This window comes from Phacochoerus africanus, chromosome 8, assembly GCF_016906955.1.
Source record: "Phacochoerus africanus isolate WHEZ1 chromosome 8, ROS_Pafr_v1, whole genome shotgun sequence".
Classification (NCBI taxonomy): domain Eukaryota; kingdom Metazoa; phylum Chordata; class Mammalia; order Artiodactyla; family Suidae; genus Phacochoerus; species Phacochoerus africanus.
The window spans coordinates 98,300,019-98,320,754 of record NC_062551.1 but is presented as its reverse complement, the minus strand read 5'-3'; the positions used below and the strand labels follow the sequence as shown (position 1 = coordinate 98,320,754).

General features: G+C 38.9%; 1 protein-coding gene across 4 annotated transcripts in view; it reads left to right on the top strand.

Moving 5' to 3' along the window:
* The window catches only part of ANKRD12 (ankyrin repeat domain 12), a 115,577-nt gene that overhangs the window by 83,281 nt on the left and 11,560 nt on the right, over positions 1-20,736 (top strand). For all 4 annotated transcript variants that reach the window (XM_047793716.1, XM_047793715.1, XM_047793713.1 and 1 more), the window contains one exon: positions 11,424-16,123. In XM_047793716.1, the coding sequence (XP_047649672.1) occupies positions 11,424-16,123 (4,700 nt within the window). The remainder of the gene's footprint in view (positions 1-11,423; positions 16,124-20,736) is intronic.

Genomic DNA, 20,736 nt, shown 5'->3' with positions numbered 1-20,736 from the left:
GGTTTTCCTTAAAAGCTGAATTTCTACTAGTGCCTAGCAACTTAAAGTGAGTCTGTCACATAATTATAGTCCTTGAACTGTTGCTGAATATTTAAGACTAAAACTCTATGAATGGTACATTTGGGCAGAACCCTCAAAAAAAAAAAAAAGACTTTTGACTTTAAAATATTACACTTGCAGCCTGTTAAGTAAGTTCAGCCTTAGCTATTTCATCTTGTTTTATCTAGTCATGGTTTAAAGGACCTCTGTATATACTGATGGAAAACTGTGATTGGGTGATTTTTGTCAGTTTCCTTTAGTGACATCAAAATTTTTGTAGTGATACCAGTCATTTTCAGAGGGGAAAGATCTTGATTAATTTATGCAGTCTGTTTCTGTGTTGCTGACATGTTAGTAAAAGGGCTGTATATAACTAAGGGAATGTATGGAGTGGTGTGGTACTTGGTTTTATTTTTTATGTAAATTTTGCTTTTAGACTTAGTGTTTTCAACTATTGATTTTATTCTCTTCACCCCCAATTTCTTAACTAAAGCTGTCTTATCTGTACCTGTTGCTTTAGGAATACAGTGAAAATATGTTCGGTCATGATATACTTACTTCCAAATAAATGTGTGACTACTTTTCTCCTATATTGTAGAATTAAAATACCTGGTCTTTACTTAGGAAAATTGAAGTTTGGAAATGGAGATTTAGAAGAAACTACATTAAAAATACATAATATTTTATTTTCCTTTCTCTAAACTGCATTTCTCAATCAGTTTATCAAATCCGTAAAGATTTGTTTCTTAAATCTGATTAAGTTCACTGGTTTATATAGTCATTTAAAGTAGTGAAGATATGGTTTTTTCCCCTAGCTTTATTGGATATAATTGATGTATAACATTGTATAAGTTTAAGGGTACACTGTAATGATTTGATTTATGTATATATTGCAAAAAAATTACCATAGTAAAGTTAGCTGACACAGTTATAATTTTTACATACTGATAATTTTTAGTGTTTGAGAGTCGTCCCCACCCCCCCTGCCCCCGGCTTGATGATTAACAAACCTGACTAGGATCTGTGAGGGTGTGGGTTTGACTCCTGGCTTCACTCAGTGGGTTAAGGATCCGGTGTTGCTGTGAGCTGTGGTGTAGGTTGCAGACATGGCTTTGATCCAGTGTTGCTGTGGCTGTGGTGTACAATGGCGGCTACAGCTCTGATTTGACCCCTAGCCTGGGAACCTCCATATGCCACAGGTGTGGCCCTAAAAAGATTAATAATAATAATAATAATTTTTAGTGTTTGGTAAGAAGTTTTCAGTCTACTCTTATCTTTTAGATACACAATACAGTATTGGTTATTTTGCTTTGTTTTTATGGCCACAACTGGGGCATGTGGAAGTTCCCAGGCCACAGACTGAATCCAAGCCACAGCTGTGACCTATGCTAGATCCTCGCGCCAAGCTGGGGATCAAACTTGCACCTTCGCAGCAACCCCAGCCACTGCAGTTGGATTCTTAACCCACTGTGCCACACTAGAGAGTCCCAGCATTGTTAACTGTGGTCGCCATGTTGTATGTTACATTCTCAGAACTTATAAATGGAAGTTTGTACCTTTTGACCACTTTCACCAATTTTTCCCAATCCACTGACTTTTTTTACTTTATAAATTGTATTACTTAATAGTCCTAAATGAGATGTTTTTAATCTACCTTGTTTTGTGTACTTATGGACTATATAAATTAAAGTATTGTATATCTAGGATGTGGATATCTCAAAATCAAGCAGAGTAGACAAATAGCAAGTTCTTATTTGAAATTCAACTTTAACCTCAGGTGGGTATGTACAGAGCTTTATGTTATTGATATTTTAACAATGCATTTTACATGAAAATTAACATTTTCATGTAAAATACTTTTAGAACCTTGATTTCTGTAGCAGAGTTGTTTTCTCAGTATACGCAACAGTGAAATGAATGAAGTAGAAGATACTCATTTGAATACTTAGGAAAAGATCGCAATTTATGGCATTGTTTTGCTGGGTCTTTATGTAGTCTATCCTGGTTTTCTTTAGTACCTTTTATGTACTCAGAAGTAACATAGTGTGATGGTTCTGAGTACGTTTCTCTCTTTGGAGTCAGAGAAACTTGGATTTGAAGACCTAGCCCTGTCACTTAATAACTGTGTGGTCATGGACAGATTGTTTACATGTTATGTTGTGTTCTTTTTATAAGGTGGATCCCAAGATGAATGAGACTTTTTATAGACTTGCTTAAATTTGGTATTATTCATGTTAAGCTTTCACCAAGGATTATTTTCAACAAAAAGTTCTCTTCTACTTATTAAGTTGTAGAAACTTAAAAAAAAAAAAAATCATTACATGACATTAAATTGCAGATAGCAATTGAAGCAAAGTTTATATAATTGTGTCCCATTCCTACTCCATCCTTATTTCCACTTCCCCTTCTTTGAGGAATACTAAAAGAAAATTACTTAAGTGGTTGTAATCATGACTAGTGCTTTTATGTATAAAAATAAAAATTCCCCCAGACACTGATATAAGAAAATTGTTTCTCTGTTCACTCTCTTTCTCTTCCCTCATTGCCTCTCCTTGTGAAAAGTCTTTATCTACATATGTCCATTGTTTGCTTGAAAGGCCGGTAGTTTCTACTGCCCTCATTCTAAAGGATGATGTGTCTCCATTATATGCCCAAATTAATTCTAATAAGTGCCTTTTTTGTCTTCAATCTTCTGATATAGAGTTAAGCAAACATGATATGTTAGAAGAGTCAACTTTAGCTTTCTTTGATTAACATGTGCACTTTACTGAATCTGTCAGTATTTGAGGTTATACATACATTTCGTTTAAATGCTTCTAATTTAATAGTACATTTTTTCTTTTTTTTCTAGACAGTGAATTAATATTTATCACATGCATGGAATGTGCCAGGATATGTGAGGCACGTTACATAAATTAGTTTATTTAATCTTTGCAGCAGCCTTTTGAGCTAATCACTAATTATTGACCTGTTAAGTAGCAGAGCAAAGATGTGCCTTCGGCTAATGGCAGAACCTATGTACTTTCCATCACACCGTGCTGGTTGTTCCTGAGCATGAAACTTTCAGAGTCACATGGCCCAGATGTTAGCATATAACCACAGTGTGAATTTAGTGTGTGTTTCTTTAACTGAATAACATGTTAGAAGTATGCCGTGATGAAACTCATCTTCATTATGTGTGAGTAGAGTACCTTCTATTGGACAAAAGCGGTTCCGAAAATGAAGTAAAGTAGCTGGGTTGGTGTTTTGTTTTGGCCAGAGAGCCTACCATTAACTAATTTAAAATCTTCCATGAAAGAGTATATTTTCCTATGTATTCCTGAAAACATGCTTGCATGTTACCTGACTTTGTACTCAGAAAATTAAGAGAATTATTTTTTTTTTAATTTTTTTTTGTCTTTTTGCTATTTCTTGGGCCGCTCCCGTGGCATGTGAAGGTTCCCGGGCTAGGGGTCAAATCGGAGCTGTAGCCACCGGCCTGCACAGAGCCACAGCAATGCTGGATCCGAGCCGCGTCTGCAACCTACACCACAGCTCACAGCAACGCTGGATCGTTAACCCACTGAGCAAGGGCAGGGACCAAACCCACAACCTCATGGTTCCTAGTCGGATTCGTTAACCACTGCACCACGACGGGAACTCCAAGAGAATTATTTTTTAAAGCTTCCTTAGTATATATGTTTAGGGTTTGGGGGCTTTTTTATTCTGTACATTGCAAGATATATTCATTATCTAAAATATTTTAAATAGATTTAAATCTAATCGTAAGCAGATTAATATTTTTACTTTCATTACAGAAATTTTCAGTTACATGCAGAGTAGAAAGAGTAGTATTATGGGCCCATATGTACTTATGAGTCAGTTTTTCTTGTTTTTTTTTTTTTTTTTAAGTCTTGTCTTTGTTCTAGGGTCGCACCCGAGGCACATGGAGGTTCCCAGGCTGCGGGTCTAATCAGAGCTGTACCCACCAGCCTACACCACAGCCACAGCAACGCCAGATCCATCTGCAACCTACTCTACAGCCCATGGCAACACCGGATCCTTAACCTATTGAGCGAGGCCAGAAATCAAACCCCAACCTCATGTTCCTAGTCGGATTTGTTTCAGCTGCGCCATGACGGGAATCCTTGAGTCAGTTTTAATCATTAACATCCTATGGCCAGTCTTGCTTTGTCCCTCTCCATCCTTCCCTGCCCTGTCATTTTGAAGTCATTTAATTGGAAGATATTTTAGTAGGTACCTCTTAAAAGGTGGGAATTTTTTTAAAAGTATAACCATAATGTCGTTATCATACCTAAACTAGCTAAATTGTATTACTAGTAAATACTGGATTATTATTCCAAGTTCTCATTGCCTCATAAAATTATGGGTTTTTTTTTAACATTTCAAAATCAGAATCCAAATAAAGTCCATGTAATACAATTGGGCGACATGTCTGAGTATCTTTTTGTCTATAGGTTTCTCCTTCCACTCTCACAGTCTTGCTTTTTTGTTGTTGAAGTAATGTGATCATTTGCCTGGCAATTTTCCCCCAAAGTCTGGGTTTTGCTCATTACATCTCCATGATTTTTATCAAGGAAAACCATTTTCCAGGTATTTTCTTACCTCAATTTAAAATTTTCTTTATTTACCTACAGTGAGCTTAATGGAAGGAATGAGTTGTTTATGGTGATTACAAAGGGATTCTGCCCAGGGCCGGGGCAGGGGGGAGCAGGAGATTATTTTAATGGTTCTGATCAGATTTTTTAGTTTTTGTCAGGACAGTGGCGAACCTTACACTTATTTTGAAACTAATCTAGGACTTAGTACTGGCATAAACTCTCTATGTAAGTCATTTAAATATTTTACATGTCCTTTTTTCCATAATTTTAAAACCTTATTTTTCCAAATGCTCACACACACTAATATCTAGTATTTATATGGGTTCTCTGATTTTCCTTTGCTTCACAGTTGAACAGTACTTCAGCTTTGGAGGAGACCAAAGCTTTGCTGCTTCTGTTGCATCCTGCAGTTTTCCATCTTTATTGTATTACTAGTTTCAGCAGTATTTCCATTTTCTATAAAATACAGAGTACATATACATGTACTCAAATAATTGTAAAAACACCACTCTATAGAGATGATGCCATTGTTTAAAAATAAATTTCTGACTAACTCAGAAATCTTCAGCACCTGATGTTTGGAAAGCATGAACTCGGCATAGGAAGAATAGAAGATGTGTTCATGCACAAGGTGTGGAAGTGCAGGCTATACAAGATCTAGGGGTGGCTTAAAGCTATTCAAGTAACAGAACTGATCTCCACATGATCGGTGATACAGAAACTGGTACCATGTGGGTGAATGTTCACCACCTTTTCAAGTTTAAAGAAGACTCAGCAATAAATTAGCCAGATCATAGTCAATAGCAATATTATTTGCTACTTGGATACTATACAGAATTGTAAAGTGGGTAAATTTGTATTTCAAGTTTATATTCTTTTCTGCAGTCCTCCTGGCCCACCATATGTACCCCCAGTTGATTTCTTTCTTTTTTTTTTTTTTTTTTGTCTTTTTGCCATTTTCTTGGGCTACTCCCACAGCACATGGAGGTTCCCAGGCTAGGGGTCCAATTGGAGTCATAGCCGCCAGCCTATGCCAGAGCCACAGCAACGCAAGATCCGAGCTGCGTCTGCAACCTACACCACAGCTCACGGCAACGCCAGATCCTCAACCCACTGAGCAAGGCCAGGGATCGAACCCCCAACCCCATGGTTCCTAGTCGTATTCGTCAACCACTGCGCTACGACGGGAACTCCCCCAGTTGATTTCTTAATGTCTTAATCCAGTTCTGAAACTCCCCATTTGTACACTCATTCTACATTTAGTAAGCATCTACATGTGCTAGGTATTATGAAAGTCCCTAAGTATAAGTCACACACTTATATTTGAAGTATCTGTTGAATAACGTGAAAAACAGAAAATTGCAGCTCCCTCACTAGAGGTTACCTTCTCACAAAGGATGCCCAAATTCCATAAATAGGCCTTTTTTTTCTTCATTAAGCACACTACCATCCCAGCCATCCCACAGATAGACAATACCTAAGTCTTTCATTCTCTGAATGCTGTAATGTAGGCAGGTGCTATTAATAAGGTGCAAACAGAAGTTCCCATCGTGGCTCAGTGGTTAGTGAACCCGACTAGCATCCGCAAGGACTTGGGTTCGATCCCTGGCCTCCCTCAGTGGGTTAAGGATCCAGCCTTGCCATGGCCTGTGGTGTAGGTCACAGATGCAGCTCAGATCCCACATTGCTGTGGCTCTGACGTAGGCCAGCGGCTACAGCTCCAATTGGACCCTTAGCCTGGGAACTTCCATGTGCCGCGGGTGCAGCTCTAAAAAGACAAGACAGAAAAGAATTAAAGTGGTAACATAAGTTTACAAGCTGAAGTGTGTGTGTGTGTGTGTCTAAGTACTTACTCATCTAGAATAGGTGGAATGCATTGGGGATGTTGTAGAATAGATAACCTTTCCTTTGCCACTTGTCTTTTCTGGGAAACAGACAATCTTTTACCTTCCATATCCTAGTGATCAAAATAGCAGTGATAAAATTCATACATCTTTGGGATGATCTCAAACAAGTGATGTTCCCAGAAGGTAAATGAGGTTAACTTCCTTTCAGATCATTTCAAATAAACATATGACCTAAGTAAATACCAATGCAAACTTAGCCTCAAGACAAGTCCCTACCCAGCTTCCTGCCCACAGCAGATTACCCTTCCTAAAATACAAATTCTTGAACTATACCTCTCCCTGACTGCTAATTTAAAATATCTCCTAGTTAAGTAAGTGGAAAGTAATAAAGAGCAACTGAATCAGATAAATATTTTATGATATCACTTAATATGTGGAATCTAAAAAATTCATACAGATGAACTTATTTACAGAGATGATCAGACTCACAGACATAGAAAACAAACTTACAGATACCAAAGGGGAAGTGGGGGAGGATAAATTAGGAGTTTGGGATTAACATATGCACACTGCTATATATAAATAGATAACCAACAAGGACCTACTGTATAGCACAGGCAATTATGTTAAGTGTCCCGTGATGAACTGTGATGGAAAAGAATATAAAGAAGAATTATATATATATGTATACACACATGCACACACATATGTATATGGCTGAATCAGTTTGCTGCACCTGAAACTCGTGCAATATTGTAAATCAACTACAATTTAAAAAGTAACTGATCAAAATCTACATAAACTGCAAAGAAGTTTTGGGAATAGGAAGTAGTGTTCCGGTATGGCGAATGTGTATAGCAGGAGGGCATGAGAGATGGAGGCAATGCAGAACACCCATGGAGGCAGACGAAAGCACCCTGGGCTCCAGCCCCTAATAGCGAGGTGGCCTTGGACAAGCTTCTTACTGGTTCTGACTCTGTTTACATGTCTTTTAAATGGGAACAATAATTGCTGTTTAATAAATGGTAGTGTTGGAGATGGTGTTTTAGATTTTGAAAAGTCTTAGACCGTCATCATCAGAGGCGGGAGCACTCATGAGAAGAAATATAGCACGACCTGTGATTCTGGCCACGTTGTGGTTTAAAATGATACCTGATCTAGGCAAGAAATGAGAACCTGAGTTGGGGCAGTGGTAATGGAGTCAAGAGAAGATGGACTTAAGAGGCAGTCCAGAGAGCAAGCACAAAACTTGAAGAGGTGAATTTGGGAGTTGAGGAATTGAGAAATTTGAAAATGACCCTGAAGTTCTTAGTTTGAATAAGTGGGTTGTTGTTATGCTACAGAGGTGGGAAATGCTGGCTTTAAAGCAGCAAGCGGAAGCTGTCGTGGGGAAAAAAAAAAAGTAATGAGTTGAATATTTTCAGTCCTGAATTAGGGTGGTTGAAAGGAGTCCAAGAAGTTCCAAGTTAGGCAGTTGAATATCAGGAAAAGTAAACTTGACTGTAAGTTAAGTTTAGGGTCATGGTATATTTAGTTTTGTATTATCATCACCCACTCTTAAAATATATGTGACATTGTTAAAACAGGTTTCCTGAAGACAACATCATTAATATAATTCAGACCATTTTAAAAGCCCAGCATCTATTGGCTTTTTTTTTTTTTTCTTTTTGCCGCACCTACGGCATATGGAAGTTCCCAGGCTGGGGGTTGAATTGGAGCTGCATCTGCCAGCCTACACCACAGCCACAGCATTGTAGGATGCGAGCCGCATCTGTAACCTACACTATAGCTCACGGCAACGCTAGATCCTTAACCCATTGAGCGAGGCCAGGGTTTGAACCCGAATCCTCATGGATACTAGTTGGGTTCATAACCCACTGAACTACTATGGGAACTCCTGTTGACTTTCTTATTAGTTGGGCATGTGAAATGTAGTTGCTTTGTCAAATGTATGCTGGCTATTTTGGAGAGATTTTGAAGGAGGAAGGATTTTCTATATATACATACTGTCATCTCCCTGCATTGGTCACATCTTGTTCATTCTGGATACTATACAAGATAAGAGGGAAATTTACAGTAGCCTCAGCAGGGGAAAGTCAAGCCTAAGGATAATACTGATTTCAAATAACATTTAGCTATTTTTTAAATGTCGCTAGTGTTACTTGCAAATATCTGAGAGCACCTGTGGTGTACAAGAACAACTTTCAAATGTATTTGTGTATTTAATCAGTTACGCTTCATTTTGTTATATAGGACATTTTCACGGAGAAGGAAAATGCTTTAAAGAAAATTTTGTTTTAATGATCTTTAACCTCTTTCTCACTTGCCTTTCTAGTTTCCCAGATAAAATTGAGATAATAAACATTAAAAATTTTTAAAGAGCTTTTTATCAGAAATAATTTAATGAAATGTTTTAAATACAAATTCAAACTTAGTAACTAGATATTAAAGAACTAAAAAGATTGGGTTAAAGGAACCAGTGTTGCTGAGAGCTTCGGTGTAGGTCACAGATGTGGCTCAGATCTGGTGTTGCTCTGGCTATGGCATAGGCCAGCAGCTACAGCTCCAATTTGACTCCTAGCCCTAAAAAGAGAGAGAGGAAGGAAGGAAAGAGCAAACATTTTCTTAGTTACTGCTGCACTAGCATGACAAGGCCATCTTAATAGATCAAAAGGCTTTAGGATTCAGCCTGGTCTGCCAGAGAGGCTGCATCAGAGGTGCAGCACCTTTGCTGAGATCACAGGCTCACCAGCGTCTCAAGAGCAACACAGGGTTGCTGCTGCCAGTGCTGACAATCAGTATGCAGAGAGGGGCAGGGAACTTGAATTTCACATGGAGAGAATATCGGAGAGCTAGATTACTTTAGAGGAAGTTTAATGTATTAAAATAAATTTATAACTTTAAATATTTAAACAAAAAAGTGTTTGGTTGCCTTTTTTTATAGTGAGTTTGGTTTTTTCCTACCTTGGTCAGAGTTCTGTTTCTTTCTTTTTTAGAGGCCTGGGTTTTCTTTTCAGTTATATACATATGTATACAACATATGTTTCAGTGAAGAAAAAAATGCCCATCTAGGAAAAAAAAATTTTTTTTCTTAAAAATTATATAATGAAGTAGACATTATATAATGAAATAGCAGTGCTTTGGCTATATTTATACAACAACTTGGACGTAATTACATTATTGTGTACTTAAATGTTAATGTCCTTTAAAGTACATATGAATTGAGCCCATTATTTTCTCCATTGTACTAAAATATAATTAGTATCAAGTTTATAAATAAAAAGCTAAAGAATGAATAGCTTTTTTTCAAATTATATATACAGTCAGTATATCTGTTATAATCTTGGTTATGTAATTTGGGGATATATAGATATATATCTATATATGTCATACCTCTTATATAGTCAAAACCATTCACCTTAGATGCTCCCTGGTGGCCAAGTGGTTAAGGACTTGGCATTGTTACTGCTGTGACTCATTCTCACTGCTCTGGCTCAGGTTCATCCCTAGCCCAGGAACTTCCTACTGCTATGGGTACAGCCAAAAAAAAAGCTGTTTACCTTTATTCAAGTGTTGTTCTTTATGGGAATCATTTGATTCTTTATGCTTTCACTAATGAAAAATTCTGGGAGTTCCCATCATGGCTCAGCAGTAACGAACCCAGCTAGTATCCACGAGGACAAGGGTTCCATCCCTGGCCTCACTCAGTGAGTTAAGCATCTGCATTGCCATGAGCTGCAGGGTAGGTCACAGACAAGGCTTGGGTCCTGCATTGCTGTGGCTGTGATGTAGACCAGCAGCCACAGCTGGGATTTTTTTTTTGTCTTTTTTTTGTTGTTGTTGTTGTTGTTGCTATTTCTTGGGCCGCACCCGCAGCATATGGAGGTTCCCAGGCCAGGGGTCGAATCGGAGCTGTAGCCACCGGCCTGTGCCAGAGCCACAGCAACGTGGGATCCGAGCCGCGTCTGCAACCTACACCACAGCTCACGGCAACGCCGGATCGTTAACCCACTGAGCAAGGGCAGGGACCGAACCCGCAACCTCATGGTTCCTAGTCAGATTCGTTAACCACTGCGCCACAACGGGAACTCCCACAGCTGGGATTTGACACCTAGCCTGGGAACTTGCACATGCCGTAAGTGTGGCCCTCAAAAGACAAAAAATAAAATTAAAAAATCTGAAATATATGAAACAATCTGTGATGTTTACTTAATCCTTCAAATTAGTGGTTCTTAATCTTTTTTTTGCTTTGAAGAATTTTACATAAGTATTCTCTCTCTAGGAAAAAAGTACATAGATGTAAAATTTTATGCAACATTAGTAGCCAGTGTTTCCCCTGAATCTAGTCTCCTGAGTTATGAGCCTCTTCATTGTATTATACATACATTTTAATATTAGATTAGGAGTTCCCGTCGTGGCGCAGTGGTTAACGAATCCGACTAGGAACCATGAGGTTGCGGGTTCGGTCCCTGCCCTTGCTCAGTGGGTTAACGATCCGGCGTTGCCGTGAGCTGTGGTGTAGATTGCAGACTCGGCTCGGATCCCACGTTGGTGTGGCTCTGTGCAGGCCGGTGGCTACAGCTCCGATTTGACCCCTAGCCTGGGAATATCCATATGCCGTGGAAGCAGCCCAAGAAATGGCAAAAATAAATAAATAAATAAATATTAGATTGTTTTTATTATAAGTATCATGAATTCAGTATATTGTATGCTTTTTAAAAGGTCAAGAGAATCTCATCCTGCAGAGATTCTCTATAAAGCTTTTCCACAAAGTGGTAGCAGAGTTCTTAGATATTTCTATCGCATTATTTGCATACAAATCTGAAATGTTTTTTCTGCATTGTTTGAAATATTTGCTGTACATGCTATATTTTTCTCTCAATCTTATTTTTCTGACAGCTGTCTTTGACTAACAGATTTTCTTTTCTTATTCTAGATTCTGAAGAGGCTCGGTCTGTAAATCCTTCCAGTGTTGATGAAAATATTGACTCCGAGACAGAGAAAGACTCTCTTATCTGTGAAAGTAAACAAATAGTTCCCAGTAAAGCACCTCTTCCATCTGCCCTTGATGAATATGAGTTCAAAGATGATGATGATGAAGAAATAAATAAAATGATTGATGATAGACATATTCTTAGGAAAGAGCTACGAAAGGAGAATGAATCTGAAGTAGAAAAGAATAGTTTATTTGCAAAACAAGAAAAAGCTTTCTATCCTAAATCATTCAAAAGTAAAAAACAAAAGCCATCTAGGGTTTTGTATTCAAGTTCTGAAAGTTCAGATGAAGAAATTCTTCAGAACAAAAAATGTTCTACTCCAAGTTCTGTTCCTGAAACATCAAATTCTGATATACAGACCAAAAAAGAATATGGCATTTCAAGTGAACACAAACAGAAAGGCAAAGTTAAGAGAAAATTAAAGAACCAGAACAAAAATAAAGAGAACCAAGAACTGAAGCAAGAAAAAGAGGGCAAAGAAAATACCAGAGTAACAAACTTGACAGTTAATACTACAGTAGATTGTTCAGAAAAGGCCCGGGAGGAGGGGAATTTCAGGAAATCTTTTAGCCCCAAGGATGATACTTCGTTACATTTATTTCATATTTCCACTGGTAAATCTCCCAAACATTGCTGTGGACTCAGTGAAAAGCAGTCAACACCACTAAAACAAGAACATTCTAAGACATGTTTATCACCAGGCAGTTCTGAAATGTCATTACAGCCTGATCTTGTTCGGTATGATAATACAGAATCTGAATTCTTGCCAGAAAGTTCAAGTGTAAAGTCTTGTAAGCATAAGGATAAAAACAAACATCAGAAAGATTTTCACTTAGAATTTGGTGAAAAGTCAAATGCCAAAGTAAAGGATGAAGATCACAGTCCAACATTTGAAAATTCAGATTGCACGTTGAAAAAAATGGATAAAGAGGGTAAAACATTAAAAAAGCATAAATTGAAACATAAAGAGAGGGAAAAAGAAAAGCATAAAAAAGAAATTGAAGGTGAAAAGGAAAAATACAAAAATAGGGATGGTGCTAAAGAGCTGCAGCGGAGTGTGGAATTTGATAGAGAATTTTGGAAAGAGAATTTTTTCAAAAGTGATGAAACTGAAGATCTGTTTTTAAATATGGAACATGAGTCCCTAACATTAGAAAAAAAATCAAAGTTGGAAAAAAGCATAAAAGATGATAAATCAGCTAAGGAAAAGCATGTCTCAAAAGAGAGGAACTTTAAAGAAGAACGAGAAAAGGTTAAAAAGGAAAGTGAGAAATCTTTTAAGGAGGAAAAAATAAAAGATTTAAAAGATGAGAGAGAGAATATACCTACAGATAAAGAAACAGAATTCAGTTCTTTAGGTATAAGTGCTAGTGAAGAATCTGTAGGGTTTCACTCAGTGGAAAAGGAAATAGAAATTGAAAAACATATAAAAGAAAGTAAGGAAAAATTTGAGAAACGATTTCAAACTAAAGAAAAGGACATTGAGAAGGCTGAAAGAAAAAATTCTGAAAAAGAGAAGAAGGTAAAACATGAGCATAAGTCAGAGAAAGACAGATTAGATCTTAGTGAATGTATTGACAGAATAAAAGAAAAAGACAAGCTATATTCACATCACACAGAAAAATGCCATAAAGAAAGTGAGAAGATAAAAAACTTTACTACCATTAAAAAAACTGATGACAGAGATAAAAGTAGAGAAAAGATGGATAGGAAGCATGACAAAGAAAAACCTGAAAAAGAGAGACATCTAGCAGAGAGCAAAGAGAAGCACTCAGTGGAAAAAAAACCCAAACAATCAGATAGTGGTGACTTTACTAGATCAGAAAAAAGCAAAAGTAAAGAAAAGGATAGGGAGGTAGATAAGAAGGAAAAATCTAGAGATAGTGTAAATACAACTAACTCCAAACACTTCCAGGAAGAGAGGAAGTCAAGTATAGCAGACAGTAATAAAGCACAACATGAAAAAACCTTATACCTTAAAGAAAAGACAAAAGATGAGCCTTTGAAAACTCCTGATGGAAAAGAAAAAGATAAGAAAGATATAGACAGATACAAAGAACGAGACAAACATAAGGATAAAATTCAACTAAACAGTTCACTCAAACTAAAACTGGAAGTAGAAAAGGCTAAACCTAAGTCATCACCAGCATCAAAAGATACTCGACCCAAAGAGAAGAGGCTAGTGAATGACGACTTAATGCAGACCAGCTTTGAACGGATGCTAAGCCTTAAAGACCTAGAAATAGAGCAGTGGCATAGAAAACACAAGGAAAAAATTAAACAAAAAGAAAAAGAACGGTTGAGAAATCGTAACTGTTTAGAACTTAAAGTAAAAGATAAAGAAAAAACAAAGCATTCGCTAGCTGAGTTCAAAAATAAAGAGCTTACTAGATCAAAAAGTTCGGAGTTGACTGATGCTTATACCAAGGAGAAACAATCTAAAGATGCTGTAAGCAACAGATCACAATCTGTTGACACCAAAAATCCAGTGAGTTTAGGGAAGTCCTCCTTTGTTTCAGAAAACAGCTTAAATAGATCTCCTAGATCCGAAAGTGAAAAGCCGGGTCTCAGCTCCAGGTCTGTGTCCATGATTTCTGTGGCTAGCTCAGAAGATTCCTGCCACACTACGGTGACAACCCCAAGGCCTCCAGTTGAATATGACTCAGACTTTATGTTAGAGGGTTCAGATTCCCAAATGTCCTTTTCCCAGTCACCGTTTTTGCCAGTTGCCAAATCTCCTGCCCTTCATGAGAGAGAGTTGGATAGCCTGGCAGAACTACCTGAGAGGATTAAAGCATCATATACAAGCAGACTTCCAGCGTCCCATATCCGGTCAGCTTCTGTAGAAGATGTGAAACTAGTTCTAAGTGAGGGGAGACCAACTGTAGAAGTTCGAAGATGTAGCATGCCCTCTGCCGTTTGTGAACATACAAAACAATTCCAAGCAACATCAGAAGAAAGCAATCAAGATGGCTTAGCCTTGCCAAGAGAGGTTTGTGCTTCTCCCAGACCTGAGGGTTCCTCAAACGTGCCTGAAAGAGAACTTTCAAGTGCATCTAACATACATTCCAGTTTTGCAGCCTCTCCAGCTATGTCTATAAACAGCAAATATACTTCTGCTGATATAAATGTTATCAAGAGTTCTGCTCCAGTGGTGACCTTGGTGGACAGTCCTACACATTTAGAGCCATCTAATCAGGTTGGTGTGATCCAAAATAAAGCATGGGAGATACCTGTTGATAGGCTGGGGCCATTAAGCACCAGTGACTTTATCTGCTCAAATTCTTGTACACCTGATCAAGATTCTTCTGTCCAGGGTTTTTGTAATTCTGAAAACAAAATATTGAAAGAACAGAATATCGATTTTTTACCTTTGCACCAGACTGAATTGCCAGGAAACACTTGTGCTCAGGATCCAGCGTCTTTTCTGCCTTCACAGCAGCCTTGCTCTTCTCACAGCCAATCACTTTCAGATGCTGAATCTATTTCTAAACATATGTCTTTGTCATATGTCGCCAGTCAAGAGCCAGGTATTTTACAACAGAAAAATGCGATTCAAATGATCAATGCTGTTTTAGATACTGATAATGAATCTACAAAAGATAGGGAGAATACTTTTGTCCTAGCAGATGTTCAAAAGACAGATGCCTTTACCCCTGTGTACTCTGAAAGCACTGTCCAAGAAGCAGCACCAAATTTTGAGAAAGCTAATAGCCTGCCTGTTTTACCATTAGAAAAAGACTTTAATGGAAGTGATGCCTCTTCCCAGCCAAATACACATTATGCACTGAGCAAACTCTTGTATAAGTCTTCCAGTGGCCATGAGGTTGAAAATAGCACTTCTGATATTCATGTTATTTCACATGAAAAAGAAAAACTAGAGAGCGTGGTTTTGACCCATCTGCATGTTAAATGTGACTCTGATTTATGTGAAATAAATGCAGGGATGCCCAAAGGAAACCTACATGAACAGGATAATCCAAAACACTGTTCTGAAAGTTTAAAGTGTTTGCTTTCCATCGAAGATGAAGAATCTCAACAAAGCACTTTATCAAGTCTGGAAAACCATTCACAACCATCAGCTCAACCAGAAATGCATAAATATGGTCACTTAGTTAAAGTAGAATTAGAAGAAAGTGCTGAAGATGATAAAACTGAAAACCAGATCCCTCAAAGAATGACAAGAAATAAAGCAAATACAGTAGCAAATCAAAGCAAACAGATTCTGGCCAGCTGTCCACTGTTACCAGACAAAGACAGCGAGTCTTCATCACCTCGAGGAAGAATAAGGTTGACTGAAGAGGATGATCCTCAGATTCACCATCCACGGAAAAGGAAGGTGTCACGTGTACCTCAGCCTGTGCAAGTCAGTCCCTCTTTACTGCAAGCGAAAGAGAAAACGCAGCAGTCTCTGGCAGCCATTGTGGACTCTCTGAAACTAGATGAGATCCAGCCGTACAGTTCAGAGAGAGCAAATCCATATTTTGAATACTTGCACATAAGAAAAAAAATTGAAGAAAAACGCAAATTGTTGTGTAGTGTTATCCCTCAAGCACCTCAGTATTATGATGAATATGTGACATTTAATGGATCATATCTCTTGGATGGAAACCCTTTAAGCAAGATCTGCATCCCCACAGTAAGTAACATCACTTGATGCACGTCTGTAGCTTTCTTCCATGGGAATGTAATGCAAGTCACATGCATATTTTAAATTAATTTTAATATTCAACCCAATATATCTATCCATAGGTCAGTACAGACAAATTATGGAGATATTCTGTGGAGCCTTGTTTTTTCCTTTGGTACTTAGCATTTGAAGTCCATGGGCTTAGAGAACCTCTCGGTTGAGACCAGCCAGGTATCAGTGAATGCTCAGTAGCCGTGTGTGACCCCATGGATGCCTTACTGACCAGCACTGGTCCATAGTATTTTTTTTTGTTACCTGCTTTTTCTTTCACCCCTAAGGAGTTACGCTTTTATGTCTCTGAAGGATTTTTTTTTTCTTTGTCTTTTTGCCTTTCTAGGGCCACTCCCGCAGCATATGGAGGTTCCCAAACTAGGGGTCTAATCGGAGCTGTGGCCACTGGCCTACGCCAGAACCACAGCAACTTGGGATCCGAGCCATGTCTGTGACCTACACCACAGCTCATGGCAACACTGGATCCTTAACCCACTGAGCAAGGCCAGGGATTGAACCCACAACCTCATGGTTCCTAGTCAGATTTGTTAACCACTGCGCCACGACGGAAACTCCTGAAGGATGATTCTTTTACATGTGCTTTTGATCCCAGTTCCCTCTGGAACCTTCATCTATTAAAATACTTTTTGTTAGTATGTTTTTTAATTTCCTCTCTCCACTGGACTTTATCCACCTACCCTGAACATACTTGGATTTCCTTCACCTTGGGGAGAAAAGTTACCCCTTGCTTGTGCCAGATGTCAAGCTCACCCTCTCTGTCACTGCCACACCCTTGGTGAGTGGTCTGTGCCTGATATTTCCTCTCTCACATTCTGCTCATCCCTTCACCCTTATGTGCACTGGCCAAAGTCATCAGTGAGCTCCAAATTGTTTGATTCATAGACTTTTTCTCCTTTTTCTTCCATCTTGATCTTGGTCATATTTGACGCTGTGACCATCTTGTTCTCCATGAAGTTCTCCCCTCTCTGGTCTCTTGTGATGCTGCACTCTTCTGGTTCTCATGCCTCGCTCACTAATCTTTTTCTGTCTTTCAATAACTAGTGCCTACCCCTTAACCATCACTGTTCTCTAGGAATTAATTCTCTGGTCACTTTTTGGTCAGTGTGGTCCTGTCTGTTTCTGTGCTTTCAGTGGTTTTCCACATGCCAGTCTTCCTCAAATTCTGTCTAGCCGTATTATGTCTGTTGACCTCCTGGGCATCATTACCTAAATGACCTCGGACACCTGTCATAGATTTGCTTCCCCAGGAGCTGACTCTGGGGTTGTGTGCAAGAGGTTTGTTGTTGAGGGCTGTCAGGAACAGTACCTAGAGGTGCGAGAGGGAAGCAAAATCAGGCAGGGCAAGAGATTGAGCTGAAATAAGTGCAGGTGCAGCAGTGACCTCAGCTGGACCTGCCAGCGCTCTGGGGCAGGCCAGCCCTCTGGCAGGCAGTCTGTACTCAGGGAGGGAACATGACCCTCCCACCTCTTCCCTGAAACTCGGTTCCTAGCAAGGACTCCAGCTGTCTGCCACCAGCCCCCCCATCTCAAGGGAGAGTCTGGCACCTGCTCTGGCCTCGCGCTCACACAGACTGGAAGGAATGATAGCCCCTACTCCCTTTGACAACCCTGCAGTAGAAACTTGTCAGCCACCAAATTTTAACCATCTTTCTTTAGACTGCATTCCAGAAATTGTACTTTCTGTCACTGCCTTGGTTTAGGGCCCTCCTCATTACCTCTCAGTTCAAGCGTTGCAGCAAGTTTTTTACTTCTTTTTTCTCCTAATTTCTTTCTGCTAGAGCCTTCTCTTTTGTTGTTAAGTTTATGTCCCTTTAAAAATAATAAAAAGCAGTTTCCCTACTTAAGTATCTCAGCTGTGATTAGCTGGCTTCCCATTGCCCACAGCATAAAGCGCACATGTAAGCACGGCATCGTCATTCACCTCACAGTCTGACCCCCGTTGGCCCCTCCTGCATCTCCGGTCACCTCATACAAATCCCCCAGTACTTCAGCGAAACTGAATTCACTTTGCTATAGTTGGGGTTCTTTGGCAGTGCTGTTTTCTGTACCTGAAGTGTTCTCAGTGTTTCTCTCCTCTTCCATCCTGTGTGCCAGCTGTGATGGCACCTCAGTGCAAAGTCTTGTCAAAGCACAAATGCTGGTGTCTCTTTATACCTCCCCTGTGAGGTTGTGGTGACCTGGTGGCATATCTGTTTCTCCCTCTGTGCTGTGAGTCTGGGACACTTCTGGTCGCTTGTAGAATGAATCCTGCATCCATCTTCAGCCCTGAGTGTAATACTCATTTCCATAACCTTGTTTCTAGCTGCTTCTGGACATCTCCTGAATGTCCCACAGTAGCCTTACAAGCATTATGTCCAGTACCAGACCCATGTATCTTATCTCAGAAGTGCTCTTTTTTGCTCTCTGCTTCAGTTACCATCATTATCTGCTATCTCATTTTCTAGGAGACCAACACTCAGCCTTCCCTTTTTCCTTCCTGTCATATCAGTCACTAAGTCGTATTGATTCATCTCACTTCCTTTCCTCTTTCTCACCGTTGTCATGCAGACACCTCGTTACCTCCTTAGGCTGCTGCATAATCATATATATATGTATACACACATACTTATATGTACACACATATAATTAGATATTCACAATATTGCATGTCCAAATTGTTCCTAACTGTGTGCTGAGCATTGTGCTAACTGACTATCAGAAATGAGCAAACAGGGAGTTCCCATTGTGGCGCAGTGGTTAACGAACCTGACTAGTATCCATGAGGACTTGGATTCAATCCCTGGCCTGGTTCAGTTGGTTAAGGATCCAGTGTTGCCGTGAGCTGTGGTGTAGGTCACAGGCGCAGCTTAGATCTGATGTTGCTGTTGCTGTAGCATAGGCCGGCAGCTATAGCTCTGATTAGACCTCTAGCCTAGGAACCTGCATGTGCTGCGGGTGTGGCCCTAAAAAGACAGAAGAGAAAAGAAAAATGCGTAAATGGGAGTTCCCATTGTGGTTCAGTGGTAACTCACCCCTCTAGTATCCATGAGGACACAGGTTCGATCCCTGGCCTCACTCAGTGGGTTAAGGATCCTCTGTTGCTGTGGCTATGGTGTAGGCCTACAGCTGGAGCTCCAATTCGACCCATAGCCTGGGAACTTCCATATGCCGCAGGTGCAGCTCTGAAAAAAAAAAAAAAAATAGACATAGCAAAACAGACATTCTGAACAGATGCATTAGGTCCTGGTCTGTCTCTTGTCAGTCTAGCCTCCTTATTTTCTGGGTTCCTTGTGTGAAACTCAGATCTGATTCTGTGACTACCTAGCTAAACATGCCTTTGCACAAGCTCCTGTCAAAGCCCAATTTAGAGAAGATCAGAAAGTTAAAGGATGGCTCTTTATTCCCATTTTCACAGAATATGCCTGATGCTAGTACCTTTAAATCTTAGATTTTGATATGCTACTAATAGTAAGTGGTAGTAGTAGATTTGAAAGAATAGAATTATAAATAAATATGTCATTCTTTCAGATTCTTTCAGCAAAATAATGTTAACGATTCAAAGAATATAAAGCTAATAATTTTCTTGTTTCCTTTATTTCTTCTTAAAGGATAGGAACTTTGAACCGAACTGTGTTGTATCATAGATTTAAAATATAGATAAAGCTATAAGGAGCACATTAAATTAGGAGTTTGTACAAAATATTTTACTAAAACGGTATCTAGTGAACTGTGTTAAGTTGCCCTTTTGACACTATCTGCCAGTTGATATGTATTTATGTGTACATGTGTGTAGTGTGACACATCTCTGTGTTATGCATACCTGTGTTGACTATCACCTTTGCATAGTCCTACAAAGATGATGAAACAAAAGCTTAATTCATGGGGATGTAACTTCAACTAAATTAGAATCTCGTTTTAATTGAGTATTATTTCAAGAAGGGCTGTAACCAGAGCTGAGAATTATTTCTGGATGTAGTAGAGAATTTCTTCTTTGTTTTTAATGAGAATTAATAAAGTAGAGAAACTCACAGCATAACATAGTAAAAAGAGTAATAGGTTTCCAAGTAGCATGCATGAGTTTGTCTAGATTTTCCTGCAAACCAACTGCATGATCTTGAATAATTCACTTTCCTTCTCTGATCCTTAGTTTTCACATTTGTAAAACAGTCATGCCTATCCTACTTCAGAGCAGGTTAAAGTAGTATATGCCATAGCCCATTAAAAACTAAAACATTTCATAGATTTAAACATTTCATTTGTTATTTTATCCAGCTCAAAATTACTTCCACAGTCATACTTACTAGAACTAATCTCTGGACCCTCCAGCTTTTGCTCATAAGAGGCTGTGCTTTTGAGTTTATTGAACTGAAACTCATTTATTTGAAACTTGGTTTCAAAAATAATAAAGACCAGATTAGCAAACATCACTTTGTTACATTACTTTTCCTCCTTACCAATATTTTATCCATTTGTTTCCTCTCAGTCGGCTAATTGCCACTTTCTCCAAGAGATCTCTGCCTAGGTGTGTGATCTGGTTATAGATGGAGCCCATTAGAAATGGGAGATGCCTT